This window comes from Gallus gallus, chromosome 31 (assembly GCF_016699485.2).
Source record: "Gallus gallus isolate bGalGal1 chromosome 31, bGalGal1.mat.broiler.GRCg7b, whole genome shotgun sequence".
Taxonomy (NCBI): Eukaryota; Metazoa; Chordata; class Aves; order Galliformes; family Phasianidae; genus Gallus; species Gallus gallus.
In genome coordinates, this window is record NC_052562.1 from 169285 (window position 1) to 186843 (window position 17559).

The following is a 17559-nucleotide window of genomic DNA, read 5'->3' on the forward strand; positions in this document are numbered from 1 at the left end:
AGGGTTTTGTAAGGAATCTTGTAAATCCTCAACAGCACTGAGCGTGTTCTCAGAGTGCTCATTACAGCATCCCACTGTGGTGCTGCATGCAGGCAAGTTACCATGGAAGGTTCCATGAGGTAGGTAGGTTCTCCTACCTCTGCTGCCTCTCACTGTTGCTGAGCTGCAAGACAAGTGAGCTGTCTGGGATTTCCCAGATTCAAATGGGCATTTGCAGTCACATGCATGAATTACCAAGCACCTATACATATTTGTCTTGGGGACAACCAACCTATAACATGCAATGCTTTCTGCAGGTGTTCATAGAGTTTTAGAATGGTTTGGGCTGGAAAGGACCTTCAAACACTATCTAGTCCAGCATCTCTGTCATAGACAGGGAGAATTTTCAGGTTGCTTGAAGTCCTGTCTAACCCAACTTTGAACACTTTCAGTAATGGTGTACCCAAATCATCACTAGGCAGCCTGTTCCTCTGTCAAACCTTCCTCATAGTGAAGAATTTCTTGCTTACATCTAATCTAAGTCTGCCCTATTTTGGTTTAAAGCCATTACCCCTTGTCCTCTCACAAAATGCCCTGGTAAATGGTATTATTTCTTCTTTCTTACAAGCCATCCTTAAATATTGAATGGCCATGTCTGTCTCAACCATCTGTGCATAAAAGGTTTTAAAGAAGTTTCTGATGCAAGCTCATCATGCACAGAGGATGCACAACTCCATCAAACAGGAGCAGCCATGTCTCTCTCCTTTCATTTACAGATTCAGGAGTTCCTATTTCAGTGGAGCTCCGCCTGGTCAACGGTTCAACTCACTGCAATGGCAGGGTCGAAGTCTTTCACAATGACACTTGGGCAGCTTTGTGTGACCACGGCTGGGGGATGGCTGAGGCTCAAGTGGTGTGTAGGCAGCTGGGCTGTGGTGAAGCACTGTTGGCTCCTGTTGGATCTCATTTTGGGCAAGGATCTGGACAGCTGTGGCCAGGCAACATAAACTGCACAGGCTCAGAAAGTGCCCTCTTTACATGCAAGACAAAACAATGGAGCAATAGCACATGTCATCCTTGGACATCAGCTGGTGTAGTGTGTGCAGGTAACCACCTTGGGAATGACACGGGAGGAGTGATGCTTGGTTCATCACCTTAATTCTCTGCCTCTGCAGCAGATAATATGCCCTCTTTGTGGCTTCCTTATTGTTGAGGGATATTTGTGGGTTGGAGATACACTGGCTGTTCCCCTTGGCATGGTTGCAATGGGAAGTTTCAGGTTCCACACTCTTGCCCCTCTGCCAGAAGGTGCTGGGGGCCACTGGTCTCAGGCATCCTTTTCATGGTTATGAAATGGGCCTAATGTCATAAGCCTGATGTCATTAAATGAAATGATCAGTTCCAGTGGCATGATAATCTTGCCATGCTGCAAAAGCACTTGTGGATTGCAGGATGCTGACTCTTCTCCCCTTTTTGCTCTTTTGTTCAATGCAGAGGGTGACCAGGTCCGGCTGGTGAATTACAGGAGCCGCTGTGCTGGCAGGGTCGAGATCTTACACAACAAGCGTTGGGGAACTGTGTGTGACAAGAACTGGGATTTGCTGGATGCCAATGTAGTGTGCAGGCAGCTGGGCTGTGGGAGAGCACTGTCAGCCACTGGACAGGCTCAGTTTGGCCAAGGGTCAGGAATTGTGTGGCTGGATGGGATGAATTGCACAGGGTTTGAGCACTCACTGTCTTCCTGCTTGGCCAAGCCATGGGGAATTACTACTTGTGACCACTGGGCAGATGCTGGCGTGGTGTGCTCAGGTGAGTGCTGCTCCTCCTGCATTTCACTTCTGAAGCAAGTCAGAGGGCTTGGTGGAAGGTGCAGGGACAGCTGGTCCATGCCTCATGCAAAGCTGAGCTGGGACCTGGCTTCAGCATCAGTAGTCAGTGTGGTCTCCCTAAACTTGTCCTGTAGCTGGTGAATGAAGAGGGTCCCTTCCTCCTATGCCAAAAATGTTTGTTTTGGAAGATGGGAGGAATTCCAGCAGGCAGCCTTCCCCATGAACCCTTGAGGCTGACCATGTCTTACAACAGGAAGAATAACACTGAGAGGGAAAGTCTAGTGCAAATAACCTTCCCAGTGAGCTTTTCATGGTGGGAGTGGGGCTGACAACTTGCACAGTGCAAGCTGTGGGAGCACTATTGTGTTGCAGAGAGAAGCCCTCGTGTTCTCCCCTCCTCCTCACCTTTTAGTGACTGGAAGAGGGACCAGAAACTTAAGTGCAAGCAGATAAGCATGGAACAATTATATAGAAGGGATTTCTGGAAGGAAATTTCCAGCATTTATAACACTCATAAATTTTTGCAGACTCGATCATCCCAGAGCCTGCTCATCTCCGACTGGTGAACGGCTCACACCGCTGTGCTGGCCGAGTTGAGGTGTTTCACAAGGAGATGTGGGGAGCTGTGTGCGACCATGGCTGGGATAAAATGGATGCGGAGGTTGTGTGCCGGCAGCTGGGCTGTGGGACAGCACTGTCGGCCTCAGGTGAAGCACACTTGGATGCTGCATCTCTTCGTGTGTGGTTGGACAATGTGAGCTGCGAGGGAACAGAACTCTCTCTTACAAAATGCAGAGCGAGCCCATGGGGAAAGAGCAGCTGCAGCCATGGAAAGCATGCTAGTGTTGTGTGCTCAGGTGGGTTTCAGTGCATTAAACTGGGTTGGGATACACTAGCTGCTCTGATATGGTCAGGTCCTCTTCCACCATCCCACTGGATGGAAGATGGCTACTGTTGGAAGTAGATAATCTTCAAGGTCCCTTTCAATTCAAGCCATTCTCTGATTCTCTGATTCTGTGATTCTATGATTTATCCAACTTTCTGCCGGAGCGAATATTCTCAGATCCTTCAGCGAGTGTCTCCAGAGAGCTGTGGATTCAGAGGCAATGTAACCACAACGCTCTGTGCAGTACTGCCAATGAAAACGAACATTCCTCATCTTTCTCCACAGAAACTGAATGGATGTGCAGTGTTTGACTGAGTTGTTTCTCTGCTTGCAGGCTCGGTTGTTTCCAGTTTTGCCCCAATTCGACTGGTGGACGGCCCAGGTCTCTGTGCTGGGAGACTGGAAGTGTTTCACAATGAGCAATGGGGAACGGTGTGTGATGACAGCTGGGAGTTCACAGATGCTGCAGTGGTGTGCCGACAGCTGGACTGTGGGGTGGTGATATCAGCTCCACCGAGGGCTTACTTTGGGCAAGGACAGGGACCCATGTGGCTGGATGATGTCAACTGCACGGGGACAGAAGCTGCCCTCTCTGAATGCAAGTTCAAGGGATGGGGTATCCACAACTGTTATCATCATGAAGTTGCCAGTGTGGTGTGCTCAGGTAACCATTGTCAATCACACAGCAGCAAGCATTCCTGAGGCTTGAATTGGTAATTCCATGTGGTTGTAAGGGTCTGTGGCCAGTATGGAGACCTTTGAAATCAATACCTCATCATCCACCTTTGGATGGAGGACAGCACCTATACTCAGATAAAGCACAAGAGAGTTAAATGGGCTATAGCCCATTTGTACTGGCATCTCCACAATGAGATCTCTGGCATGCTTTTGACTGGTGTTATATAGCACAAATCCTGGCAGCTAGTATTATCCAGAGATCATTCTCATCAGTTAAATAGCCTAAACTATATTGGATTTCAGTCCAATCAAGCCCATTCTAAGCAAGCCTTGGGCACCAACTCCTCTTTTTTTTTTTTTTTTCTCCTTCTTCATCATCTTCTTCTTTTTTTTTTTTTTTTTCCCAGCTAATTGGCATCACATCTAAAAGTCTTCCCTAGCTCTCACTGTCAGTGCATCCTTGACCCCCAAAGCTGTTCAGCCTCTTGTGCTAATGCATTTCTGGCAGCTCCAGATTTCACAGAGCAGAAAGTGTCCTCTTACATGTTTATTTTTTCTGATGTTGCAGGATCAGGCATTTCTGACCTAGCAGACCTCCGCCTTGTGAATGGCTCTGATAAATGCTCTGGAAGGCTTGAAGTTTTTCATGACCAGCGCTGGGGAACTGTCTGTGCTGACGACTGGGACCTGGCCGAAGCTTATGTGGTTTGCAGGCAGCTGGGCTGTGGGACACCACGCTCTGCCTCAAACTCTTCCCAGTTTGGGGAAGGACCTCATCTGACCTGGGTTGATGCTGTGGAGTGCACAGGGATGGAGCGAGCCCTCTTTGAATGCAAAGTCAAGCTCTGGGGAGCCCAGAACTGCAAGTCCAAGGGATATGCGAGTGTCGTGTGCTCTGAGGCTGTAGGTCAGTGTTGGTGAGTCAGGTATCAGCCCTCTCCTTACAAGGTCATGCCACTTGTCCCTGTAAATTCACCCTTCAACTCCTCCTTATCTTGTCTGAACTACTGCTTGTTTCTATAGACCAACCAGGGAGCACAAAATATTTTTCTTTTAGGGAGCTTACAGAATGCAAAGTCCTTGGAAATCCCAAACCTGGAATCCCCAGAAATCCCAAGCCTGTAAGACGCAGGCTTTCTTCAGGGGACCATCATGAAATCATACAATCGTTTAGGTTGGAAAAGATCTCTAAGGTTATCAGGTCTAAGCATTAGCCTAGCACTTCCTAGTCTACCACTAAACTCTGTTCCTGAGCATTGCACCTACTCCATCTTTTAAATACCTCCAGGGATGGAGACTCAACTCCTTTCCTGGTCAGCTTGTTACAATGCTTCACAACCCTTTCAGTAGAGAAATTTTTCCTAATATCCAAACTCAACCTTTCTTGGTACAACTTAAAGTTATTTCCTCTCGTCCTATCACTTGTTGCCTGGGAGAAAATGCAAGGAGTCCTGATGATGCAGGGCTGTATGTCCAGGCAGCTACTCTGCTTGTGTTTTTCCAGTCAGTGTTCCTCAGCCATTCTACTATACAGTCCCTGGGAAGTCCCTTCTCTTTGCCACACTATTCCTTGCACGTGCAATTACCTTTAGAAATTAATGTCTTTCTCCTCTTCTCCCAAGTAGCATGCTCATTCTTGGCAAAAATGAAGCAGGGAAAGGGAGTATGTATTGCGAGCAGGCAGAGGGCTGCTTTTATGCAATACCTTTATCTGAGTGATTGGTGGCTCTGCATTGATCAGCTATGTTTGCCTTTGCACTACCTGCTGCAGTTTACCCTGTCTAGCAAACTGGGACAGAAATTGTCCTCTTTGTGCACGTCAGGTGTGCAGGAAACATCTGTGTTTCTATCAGGGTTGTACCCTCAGTAACACCCATCCTTTCTCACTGGTAGAGTCAAGAACAGGAGAGGGGAAGCATGAAAAAAACATGCGTCAGCTTGCACCTTGTGCATGGACCCTCAATAAAGTGTGTGAGAATTAGCTGGAGCTACCAGTGAAGCAGACACTTCATGTGGCATAAGCAGGTTGTTCCATTACACTCCTCACCTGTCTGCTGTGACTGATGATGACATCTCAGCATGCACGCTGAGGAGAAGATGAACATTCTTTTCATTCTGCTAGGTCTGTGTGTGCTGCTGGTGCATAAGGTGCTGTGGATATAGCACTCCCAAGCATCTCAGCACCTGTGTATCTACAGCCTAGACTCCAGATTTGATCTTTTCCCATAAAACATGACTTCAGTCTCAAATACACGGCAAGGACTTGGCCAGTATGTAAGGCATGGGCAAAAAACTCTTGATCCAAAGACTGTTTATGCATGCATGTCCACAGTGTGGCATTTGCAAAAGTACAATGCAAGAATAGTTGCAAGATCACAGGATGGAGAGGTCCACCATGTTGCTGGCAACCAGACAGGCAGGAATTTATAGCCAGGACCTATTCTCACCCTGGTTATGTTTTCAGACATAGACCTACGGAGCCCAGAAGCCATACGGCTGGTGAATGGCCCACACCGCTGCTCTGGACAGGTGGAGGTGTTTCACAATCAGCAGTGGGGGACGGTGTGCAATGATGACTGGGATCTGAATGATGCCAATGTGGTGTGCCGGCAGCTGGACTGTGGAACGGCAGTGTCTCTGAGGAGACCTTCATCTGGGCAAGATTCTAGACCCATCTGGCTAGAAGGGGTGAGATGTCTTGGGACAGAAGCTACCCTCACTGAATGCCCAGTCAAGCCTAGAGGGCTCTATAGTTGCAGCCATTTGGAAGATGCTGGTGTTGTGTGCTCAGGTAATCGAGTGCTTTCTTTGCAGATGGATCAAGCCCCATCCTGTAAGCTGAGGTTTGGGAACAGTAATAAGGGCAAGCTGGCCAATAATTCTTGTGTCCAGGACTTCTCAGACTGGTGAAAACTGTTAAAAAAGAGAGCTACTGGACACATAGACAAATGTGGGGAATGGGACATGGGCAGTAGGAAAAAGCAGCACCTTAAGACACACCTTAGTGTCTGAAGATGTCCAAGGGTGTTCAAGTTTTCCTGTGGAAAAGCACCTGCAGTCATCCTGGAGTGGTAGCAGGAGAGTACAACAATGCTTCTTGAGTTGGCAGCAGATGCACCAGCTCCCCAGCCTGGGTTAAGAACAGGCAGAGTGACTTCCAGTGCTGCTAACTGCCAGGTCATGAGGATAAATATGGAAAGAAGTACTGGAATATGCCAGGGTAATATGACACACACTTGTAGCTAGCTAATACTTGTCTTGGAAGAGAAACCTCAATGGATAGATCAGTGTGGTGGTCAGCAGCCAGGAAAGTACAAAGAACAAATAGAAAAATGTCCTTGGCCATTTTCTCTAGTCCAAGAAGTAGGTAACCATCAAGTAAACCTAGATCATGCAGCTTGCTGCAGCAACACCACCTAGATAGACTACGGGGATGTTCATCTTTCTCCAGCTCATTAGATTTTATGGTATATGAGCATAACCTTTATAATGCCTATTTCTGTGTGTTTTTCAGGCCCGAGGATTTCCAATATTTCCACACTTCGGCTGGTGGATGGTTTGAGTGAGTGTGCTGGGAGGGTAGAGGTGTTTTACAACAATGAGTGGGGGACAGTCTGCGATGACAACTGGGACATGAGTGATGCGGCGGTGGTGTGCCGGCAGCTGGGATGCGGGACTGCGCTGTCAGCCCCGGGATCGGCTCGGTTTGGGTGGGGATACAGCCGCATCTGGCTGGATGAAGTAAGCTGCACAGGGGAGGAAAATGATATCTCACAGTGTGCAGCTAAGACTTGGGGTGTCCACAACTGCCATCATGGAGAAGATGCTGGTGTGGTGTGCTCAGGTGAGAGTTGGGGTCGTCAACTCTTATAAGTCTTATAAGAAAGATTGGTCTTATAAGGTCTTATAAGAAAGACTGAGAAAGACATTTTACCAGGGCTTGTAGTGATAGGTCAAGGGGCAATGGTTCTAAACTATAAGAGAGTAGATTTAGGTGGGATAGAAGGAAGAAATTTGGTTACGTTTAGGGTGGTGAGACACTGGAACAAGTTGCCCGGTGAAGTTGTGGCTGCCCCATCATTGGAAATGTCCAGTTGGGTTGGATTTGGTTTTGAGCAAATTGCTCCAGAGAAAAATGTCCCTGCAAGGGTCTAGATGATGTTTGTGGGTCTCCTCTAAGCCAAAACAATTTTATGGCTCCATCTGGAGGGAATGCTGTGCATGGGGCAAGCTTAGGCATGCTCCTTTTGCAGACCTCCCCCATTTGTATCTCCTGCTCTTGGAACCCCCCTGCAGCATCTCTCAGCCACATTTCACACCTGGTAAAATCTGGGGTTTACTCCTGCAATTTATCAGCAGTGCCTATTCAGGGAAAATCCTTTTGTCTTTAATGTTGTAATGCAGGTGCTACCCTGCTGTTTATGTGGGATGCATATGGATGAGATGGGATGGGACTGAAGGAGGTGTTCTGCAATCATGCATGCATGAATTTCCTTGGGGTGTCTGCAAATGCAGGAAACTTGAGCTCAGCTGATGTACGGCTGGTGAATGGTCCCAGCCGCTGTGCCGGGAGAGTGGAGGTCCTGCACAACGGGCAGTGGGGGACGGTGTGCGATGATGGCTGGGACCTGAATGATGCCAAGGTGGTGTGCAGGCAGCTGGGCTGTGGAACAGTGCTGTCGGCCCCAGTCAGGGCTTACTTTGGGCAAGGCACTGGGGACATCTGGCTGGATGATGTGAGCTGCACTGGGATCGAGGATGCACTCCCGCATTGCCAAGCCCGTCCATGGGGACAGCATAACTGCAACCATAGAGAAGATGCTGGTGTGGTCTGCTTAGGTAAGTTCTGCAACACATGGCATTGCAGCGGCCAGCACTGTGTTCGAGGATCTTGGAGCTCATAGAAGGCTCTCTCTCTCTCTCTCTCTCTCTCTCTCTCTCTCTCTCTATATCTTTATATATAAGGAAGACATTTTTCATTATGGGAGTGGTGAGGCACTGGAACAGGTTGCCCAGAGAAGCTGTGGATGCCCTATCCCTGGGAGTGTTTAAAGTCAGTTTGGATAGGGCTTTGAGCAACTTGCTCTAGTGAGACATGTTCCTGTTTATGGCAAGGATGTTGGATTAGGTGACGTTTGAGGGTCCCTTCCAACCCCAAACATTCAGTGATTCTATGATTTCATAATTCTATGACTATGAATCATGGTTCTACAATTCTTATGGTTCTATGATTCTTATGGTTCTATGCTTCTACGATTCTATGATGTTTATGGTTCTATGATTCTTATGGTTCTGTGATTCTATGATTCTTATGGTTCTATGATTCTTATGGCTCTGTTATTCTTATGGTTCTATGATTCTTATGGTTCTATGGTTCTATGATTCTTATGGCTCTGTGATTCTTATGGTTCTGTGATTCTATGATTCTTATGGTTTTATGGTTCTTAAGGTTCTATGATTCTTATGGTTCTATGATTCTTATGATTCTGTGATTCCTATGGTTCTATGAGACTATGATCCCATGATTCTACAGTTCTATTATCCAATGACAATCACTGTGCCCAACATCGTGACTAACTCCAAACCTGGGTTGTAATGAACCCCAAGCCCAACATCTTTGCCCCTGGATGGATCCATCTTAAAGGATGGGGCCTATTATTCCAGCTGAGCATCACAGGTTGCACCCCAGAGATAGCTGCCTGGACTGTCCTGTGTACATCCATGGAGTGCACTGCACAGCAAGTTCACTTTTCCCTACATGAAAAGACAAAGATAGGAATCAGGGAGGTAGGGACAGTCATGAATTTCTCCATGGGCTTATCCCAGATTGTGTTTTCAGTGACAGACACCTCAAAACCCAACTTCCTGCGGCTAGTGAGTGGCCCCAACCGCTGTGCTGGCAGAGTGGAGGTGCTGCATGATGGGCAGTGGGGCACAGTGTGCGATGATGGCTGGAACCTCCAGGCTGCCACTGTGGTGTGTCGGCAGCTGAACTGCGGCAGGGCTGAGTCAGCCCCCAGCGGTGCTCGCTTTGGGCAAGGCACTGGGCGTATCTGGCTGGATGACGTGAACTGTGCTGGGACTGAGGATGCCCTTCACCAGTGTCGAGCCCGTCCATGGGGACTGCATAACTGCAACCACAGAGAAGATGCTGGCGTGGTTTGCTCAGGTCAGTTGAGTTCTGCAAAACAGGGCACCGCTGGGGTCAAGTTGGTCATGGGGTCTGTCCTGAATCTTACTGCCTTTATGGTGATGCTGCAGCAGGACAGTCCTGGATCTGTGCATTTTTGAGGGGTTGAGAGAGGAGTGCAGGATTTTCTTGGAGGGTTTATCACCCCTCTCACATTTTCAGACTCACAATTAGAGATTACAGCCAAAGTGCGGCTGGTGGATGGTCCACACCGCTGTGCCGGGAGGTTGGAGGTGTTTCAGAACGAGAGATGGGGGACCGTGTGTGGCAACGGCTGGGACATGAATGACGCCATAGTGGTGTGCCGGCAGCTGGGCTGTGGCATTGCTCTCTCGGCTCCTGTCCAGGCTCACTTCGGCCAAGGGTCAGATCCCATCTGGATGAACAGAGTGTCCTGCATCGGGACAGAAAGTTCCATTTCAGAATGCTTGTCGTCTCCATGGGGAATCCAACTGTGCACCCACATGGATGATGCCGGTGTGGAATGCTCAGGTGAGCTATGGATGCCACATTGTTGGAGACAGGTTGATATGTGACATGCCTGGGGAGGACTAGAGTAGGATGGTGCAAGAAAAGTACAGTTCCGTGACAGTGAGAAGAGCTTTTTTTCCATTCTGATACCCATAATAATATAAATAAAGTAAAGAGAGAGTGTCTTAAAGTGAACTCCCTCTCTAAGTGAAACTTGCATACCCTACAAGGCAGCAGAATCTCAAAGGGCACTGAATCACAGAATCACAAATAATGGTTGAGGTTGGAAGAGACCTCTGGAAGTTATCTGGTTCAACCTGACCACTCAAGTACGTCCACTCAGAGTAGGTTGCCCATGTTCATGGAGCTTTTCATGGAATCATAGAATCATAGAATTGCTTGAGTTGGAAGGGATGTTATAGACCATCCATTCCAAACCTCTACCATGGGTAGGGTTGCCATCAGGTTGTCCAGGGCCCTGTACAACCTGGCCTTGAACTCCTCAAGGGATGGAGCATCCACAAACACTCTGGGCAACATGTTCCAGAGCTCAGCCACCTGAATGATTCAAAAGGATCATCCTTTAAACATGAAGGAGTCTGCATGCTACAAACAGGTGGACACCTCACTCCTGCAGATGCTGAGGCACATGGTGGTCAAGCTCTCCCTTGGATGTCTTTCCCCACTTCACTAGTGCTGATGTATGGTCTCCCCACCACATTTTGCAGCGTTGTCAGATGACACATCAACTCTTCGCCTGGTGAATGGCCCACATCGCTGTTCTGGTAGAGTCGAGGTGTTTCACAATCAGCAATGGGGAACTGTCTGCGATGATGGCTGGGACATGAATGATGCCATGGTGGTGTGCAACCAGTTGGGCTGTGGGGAAGCACTGTCAGCCACAACACAAGCTTCATTTGGTCGAGGGGCGGATCCCATCTGGCTGGACAGAGTTGCTTGCACTGGGAGAGAAAACACTCTCATACAGTGCAGGGCCAGACCCTGGGGAGTCAACGTCTGCACACATGAAGAAGATGCTGGTGTTGTGTGCTCAGGTGATGCTTATACTCACAGATATGGGGCTCCTGAATAGCATGGGTTGGATTTCCCTTACCCAAAAGCCATGTGCTCATGACCCTCTGGTGAAGAACCTTTGCCCAGCACCCAACATGACCCTCCCCTGATGCAGCTCCATGCCACTCCCTCAGGTCCTGTCACTGTCACCAGAGAGCAGAGATCAGTGTCTGCCCCTGCTCTCCTTTCATGAGGAAGCTGCAGGCTGCCATGAGGCCTCTCCTCAGTCTACTCTTGGCTGAACAAACTAAGGGAACTCATACATTTTGCCCTCTAGACCTTTCACCAGCTTTCTTCCCCACCTTGGCACACATTTATTAATTTTATATTTGTTTTGATCTAACTTCAGTTTTTGTGGATGAATGTGTAAGAGGTTGATATCCTTTTGTGCTTTGGGCTGCACTGAGACTGTGTGGGTCCCATAGGATCCCAGAGGAAGAGTAAGGCACCATGAAAGGAATTTATGTCCATCCTTGCAGGGTACTGAGTCAGGAGGCTGAAGGTAGGCATTGGTGCGTGTCACTGCAGGCATGCCAAGAGAGGGTCTGCCTACTGCTATGGCCAAGCATCTGCACTAAGTTTACACTCTGGTCACTCTTCATCATGTCCTTGCCCTTGCTATTGCCAGAAAGTTTCTCTGGATAGCTGTTCCTCTAAACACTGCATTACCCACCTCTGCTTGTAGACAAAAATATCACAGTGGAGGCAGCAGAGATCCGTCTAGTGAATGGCCCCAGCCGCTGTGCTGGCAGAGTGGAGGTGCTGCATAATGGACAATGGGGCACGGTGTGTGATGATGGCTGGAACCTCCAGGCTGCCACTGTGGTGTGTCGACAGCTGAACTGTGGCAGGGCTGAGTCAGCCCCCAGCCGTGCTCGCTTTGGGCAAGGCACCGGGCGTATCTGGCTGGATGACGTGTACTGTGCTGGGACTGAGGATGCCCTTCACCAGTGCCGAGCCCATCCATGGGGACTGCATAACTGCAACCACAGAGAAGATGCTGGTGTGGTTTGCTCAGGTTAGTTGAGTTCTGCAAAACAGAGCAATCTCTTTTTGGCTGGATTAATCTCCAGTCCAGCCCAGGCCACCATACAAAGCAGGCACTGAGCCCTATGCCAGGCTGAGGAAGCCAAGATGCTCACTCATAACCAGCAAATAGAAATTGCACATGGCACCAAGTGAATCTAGCATGGGTCTGGCCATTCATCTCAACTTGGCTCCCTGGAGGGTCTGACTCCCCTTCCTAACCGGCCAGGTCCCCACTGGCACTTTTGTCTGCTTCACATAATTTCATGGAGATGACACCAATACTGTAGGGTCTGAAGCTGGAACTGAACCCTACCTCCATAGCCAGGTGAGATGAATTCCTCAGAAAGGGTTGAGGGCTTGAACCTTGTCTTACTTTGAGCCGTTGGTTTTCTTCATAGTATCTGATATGGTGCTATGTTTTTTGGGGGAGAAAAACTGATAACACACAGACATTTCTAGTTGTTGCTGAGTAGTTCTGTACAGAGTCAAGGATGTTAGTTTTCTCAGCTTCTTGTACTCTCCTGCCAATGAAGAGCTGGAGGGGCACAAGTATCTGGGAGGGGGTAGAGCCAGGACAGCTGACCTAAACTGGCCAAAGGGATATTCCATACTATATGGAATCATGCAGAAGGAAAGTCTGAAAAAGGTGGGAGTTCACCAGGCTTCCTTCCACTGCTCCGGGACTGGCTGGGCATCAGTTAGTGGGTGGTGGGCAATTGCTTGTGCATCACCTTGACAAATATATTTGTCAAGGCCAATATCCTTTTTTTTTTTTTTTTTTTTTTTTTTTCCCCCATCTTCGTAAATAGTTCTTATCTCAACCCACAAGTTCTACATTGTTTTTTCCCCAGTTCTCTCCCCCATCCCACTGAGAAGGAGTGAGAAGGGGCGGGGAGTGAGCGTGTGTGGTGCTTGGCTAAACCACAACACACCTCCATCCAGGGGGGAACCTGAGCAACTCTTAGCACTTTCTTCTTCTTCTTCTTTTTTTTTTTTTTTTTAATTTTAATTTTTATTTTCAGTGATGCAAAGTGACAGATGACAGATGCCTTATTTTCTCTTCAACAGAAAACCACACATTTCCCGCTGCAGAAGACTCCAACACCACAGAAGAAATGCAGATCCGGTTGGTGAATGGCCCGAATCACTGTGCTGGCAGAATTGAGGTGTTTCACAACGGGCAGTGGGGAACAGTGTGTGATGACAGCTGGAATTTAAGGAGTGCTAAGGTGGTGTGCCGGCAGCTGGGCTGCGGCACAGCGGTATCAGCTCCGGGCAAGGCTCACTTCGGACGAGGGTCTGATCCCATCTGGTTGGATGATGTGGAGTGCAGTGGCACTGAAGCCAGCCTCTCCCAGTGCAGACTGAATAACTGGGGAAACCATAACTGCAACCACGAGGAAGATGCGGCAGTGGTGTGCTCAGGTGATCACAGGGATGATGCTGGAACCATACTCAGGAACACAGAGGTTCTGCACAAGTTTTTCTTGCACTGGGATGTAGTCAGCTCCGACTTGGTCCCACGGCACCACATTATGTGCAGATGTGTGAGATGATGGGGATGTTCTTGAAAGGGGTAATTCATGCAGTGAGCATAGGTAGCATATTGCATCCTTGTCCATACCTGTTGGAGTGCATGGGCATGCAAAGCACATGTATCTTGCACATCCCTTAGTCTCTCAGTCCCCCTGCTGCTTGAGGAGCCCACATCACACCCTTTGCTCTTCCCTGCAGGCACCAACCCCTTGCAGGTGCGGCTGCGGGACAGCTCAAGCCCCTGTGCAGGGCGTGTGGAGGTTCGGTACAACGCCACCTGGTACAGCATCTGTGACAAAAGCTGGAGCTCACTGGAGGCAGAGGTGGTCTGCAAGCAGTTGGGCTGTGGACCAGCACAGGCTGAAAGTGCAGGAACCCGGATCAGCCAGAATCACAACTACATCTTTCTGGAGGGGCTGCAATGCCGTGGTGCTGAGTCACTCTTCCTGGAGTGCCAGCAGAACAAGATCGGCCCAGGGCTGTGCCAGCACGGTGTGGCAGCCAGTGTGGTGTGCACAGAGCCAAGAGGTGAGTGCCAAATCCCACCATCTGCAGCAGTGGGGAGAGCAGCCAAAGGGGTGGATGCAGCCCTTTCACTTCAGAAGGAGAGGTATAAAGGTTGTGGCATGTGCTTGTCAGAGCAAGCTTTTTCTTGGTGGATATTGTTTGTTTTCTACAGTGAACCCAGATATCACTTCTTGGAGCATCAGAGATGCTTTTCTGATTTTAGAAGAAGCTAATTTGTCCAGTTTCCTCTTGCAGCTCAGATTTCTCAGCCCTCAAGGACTCTCTGTGCTCTCCTGACAGCTTTTCTGAAATAGGTTAGAACAGGAATGATGGATGGGGATCAGAAGTATGCCTTTCTTTTCTATGCATAGCCTTTGATTCCATATAATAGAGAACAGCACACCAGTGAGGTGATGGTGGTCTTGTAAGATTATCAGCACAGCAGGACTGAGGAATATGAAAATTTTCTCAAAGCCTACTGCCTATCAGATACCCAGGGAGATGATCTTAGGTGGGGTACAAACCACACAAAGGACATAGTGCAGTGCTGCAGCCACCACAGCATCGCAGGCAGCACAAACTGGATCAGAAAGGGATTAGTTGTGGGTTAATACAAAATCTAAGGAAAGCCCTTAGTCACTGAAATGCTGAGGTATGAGGCTGTTTGGTGTCAGATTTTCTCCCATCACTGTTGCTGGCTGGAAGTGGGATCCTGACCTGGGTTCTCCCTGCAGGTTCTCCATCATCCTGCTCTGCGCTGATAACGCTGCTCACCCTGATGGTGATGGTGAGTGGGGTCCTGCTGTGGCTCTACTTGAAGAGCAGGTGCACTGGAGCAGCCCAAGCTGCAGGTGGGTCCCCTCACCTTAGTTCAAGGTCCCAATCCCTGTACGTCAACCCGTTGCAGCCATCCTGAGACAGAATGCAATCTAAGCTGATGCAGCACATAGAGATGGAGTTAAGGTTAGGGGATTCAGTCATTCCCAAACCAATAACAGCTGCATGTTCTTACCTCTGTTTGCTCTGCAGACCTGAGATGTCCCAGGGAGCAAGGTGCCTCTGCAATGCCCTTCCAGACTGCAGGAGCCATCTACCATCCAACTGAAGGACAATTCCACAAGGATGCTGATACAGAGACAACTGAGCTCATAAGAGAAGATGCTCTCTTGTGAAGCTGGCACAATCCCTTCTGCAGAAGCAGCACTGTCAGCCCATGCTGTGGAGTCATCAGCCAAGCTCATTCCCCTTTTCCCCCTGCATCTCATTCTTCAGAGCAAATGCTTTTTCCCTTAAGCTCCTGCAGAACTGCAGGAAGCCCTCACTTGCTTTTGAGGAGACTGCAAAGCACCAGCTGATGGGCTGGACATTTATAAAACAGTCTGTACCAATGACTTATACTCAGGAGCCCCAAAACAGCTGTCCAAAGTCTTCTGAAGGTTATTTGATCTAGGTCAACTTCAGAGGTTTTCTGATGGCACGCACCAGACAGTAGGACAGGCTGGTGGCCATGCAGCCTGACATCAGGCTGAGCACAGAACAGGACTAAAACTGCTAACAAATTAAAGGAGAAGAGTGTCCTCAACCCTTCCAGCTGTGATGAGTATGAATGCTGAGAGATGTAGTGCTCTGTGCTCCTCTGCAGGGGAGCCAACCAGGGCTGCCTGCTGCCTCTGGCACTGGGTGGCTTCCCTCAACCTAGCAAACATAAGCAAGCCCCCATTGCTTGGCTATCGCAGGCACAAGATTGTATTCTTGGCTGAGCTAACAGTATTGCCAGCAGGTCAAGAAGAAATCCCTCCCCTCTATTTAGCACTGGTGGGGCTGCACCTGGAGTGATGGATCCAATTCTGGCTCCACCAATACAAGAAAGACATGGACACACTGTAAAGAGTCTAATGGCGTTCAAAAAGGAATATGTATGAACAAATCCAGGTGTGTATCTGCAAAGGTGCTTTCACAGACACAGAGTGCCCAGTGTGAAAAAATTCAGCTCCAGAAGACATTTGGGAAGACCAAGGATAACGTCTCAAATACAACAGATAAGTGCTTCCAAGCAATAGTCTATTGATTGTGAATTGTTTAGAGCACTGTCTCAGGTGTTTCAGATAGACAGCACAAACACTGAAGGCAGACAGAGCCTTCTGTGAAATCCTCAGTGATTTCTACACCTCATGGGATGTCAAATGGGGATGAGTTACCAAAGGTGACTGGGTAGAGAGGGAGACAACATGGCAACATTCTGCCTCTTTCAGTCTTGCCAGCTCAAGGCAATATGGGTAGGTTGTTCCTGAACATGTCCAGTCCTACCTCCAACTTTGGAGGGGCTGGTTTCTTTCTAATGCTCATCAGTGCTAATCTATGTATCAGCTATTTTCATTATTTACAATAGATTACAAACCATATACTGCAAAATAAATTCCTGTTGCCTTACTGCCTTCATTACTTAGCCATATGATGAAGAACAGTGATCCGGAGCAGCATGCAGACACTAGCCAGCTATACAGACATGCTATGGGTGCTGCATCTACAAATACAGTGACCCGCTAAGGGACTGAGACACATTAATCAACTGCATCTAAAGGAGGACAGTTCATGGACAAACTGTGTCCTTAAATCAAAGTCCTGACATTAGGAGCAATAATAAACCCTATGCAAACCTTCTCCACTCCAGGTAACCTGTCCTCTAGATCTCACATGAAAGCAAACATGAGGTCATCACCTGAAGGGTCTGCAGGATATCCAGGTGGCACAAAACCAGAAATAATTCCCTCCAGCAGTGAGGCCATTCCTTTCCCTGCTAACTACTGAGCTGTTAGTCATACTGTCATCACCTGGTGACATGTGAATGTAGCATATGAGAAAAACTTTAATTCAGAAACAGGTGTCTGATTATAGCTACTCTGGAGATTAAATCACCAGAAAAAAATCTTTCTGAGCTACCATGAGAGCACAGCCCAGTGAGCACCAAATCAGTGACACCTGAGGTGCTTTCAGTGACCCCAGACAATGGCATATGGGATAGAGTCTGTAAGAAAAAAAGGAGCTGGATACCCCAGCTCATATTTAATGGCCTTTGCAGTTATTTCAACTCCAGGTCTCCAATGACTTCTTGTAAGGCTTGACGTGCTCGATTCAGCTCTACCTATCCAGGCAGCAAGTGGCAGTGGAGTTACTTTTAGGTATGTGACACAGAAGGGATCTGGCATATACTGTAGTTACAGATGCCCTGCAGAAACATTACAGGCAGCCCTGCAGCATGTGCACTCTGGTGCAGGTGATGAACCTGTCACAAGAGGCTGTAATGGGACATCTGGGCTGAATCCTGGGGATGGGGAAATGTGGATACAGCATGAAGATACAGGGTCTGCGCTGGCACTTCA

The 17559-nt window shown here is 48.5% G+C and overlaps 1 protein-coding gene and 1 long non-coding RNA gene across 13 annotated transcripts in view; one reads left to right on the forward strand and one right to left on the reverse strand.

Moving 5' to 3' along the window:
- Positions 1–16618, forward strand: part of LOC426820 (deleted in malignant brain tumors 1 protein-like) — a 38724-nt gene extending 22106 nt beyond the window's left edge. For 2 of the 12 annotated variants that reach the window (XM_025145897.3, XM_015300578.4), the window contains exons 4-19: positions 756–1085; positions 1474–1788; positions 2336–2665; positions 3029–3358; positions 3941–4279; positions 5837–6163; positions 6887–7216; positions 7888–8211; positions 9212–9541; positions 9725–10054; positions 10762–11088; positions 11793–12125; positions 13205–13561; positions 13871–14200; positions 14914–15030; positions 15209–16618. In XM_025145897.3, the coding sequence (XP_025001665.2) occupies positions 756–1085; positions 1474–1788; positions 2336–2665; positions 3029–3358; positions 3941–4279; positions 5837–6163; positions 6887–7216; positions 7888–8211; positions 9212–9541; positions 9725–10054; positions 10762–11088; positions 11793–12125; positions 13205–13561; positions 13871–14200; positions 14914–15030; positions 15209–15351 (4892 nt within the window). In that variant the 3' untranslated portion in view covers positions 15352–16618. The remainder of the gene's footprint in view (positions 1–755; positions 1086–1473; positions 1789–2335; positions 2666–3028; positions 3359–3940; positions 4280–5836; positions 6164–6886; positions 7217–7887; positions 8212–9211; positions 9542–9724; positions 10055–10761; positions 11089–11792; positions 12126–13204; positions 13562–13870; positions 14201–14913; positions 15031–15208) is intronic. The other 10 variants (XM_015300579.4, XM_015300580.4, XM_040654039.2 and 7 more) reach the window with 10 other exon arrangements.
- On the reverse strand, positions 12928–15329 carry LOC121107830. Its single transcript, XR_005842225.1, has 2 exons — positions 15192–15329; positions 12928–15091 (listed from the first exon to the last, which is right to left on the reverse strand). It is a non-coding gene; the product is annotated as an uncharacterized LOC121107830 (long non-coding RNA).
- Positions 16619–17559: the final 941 nt, after the last annotated feature.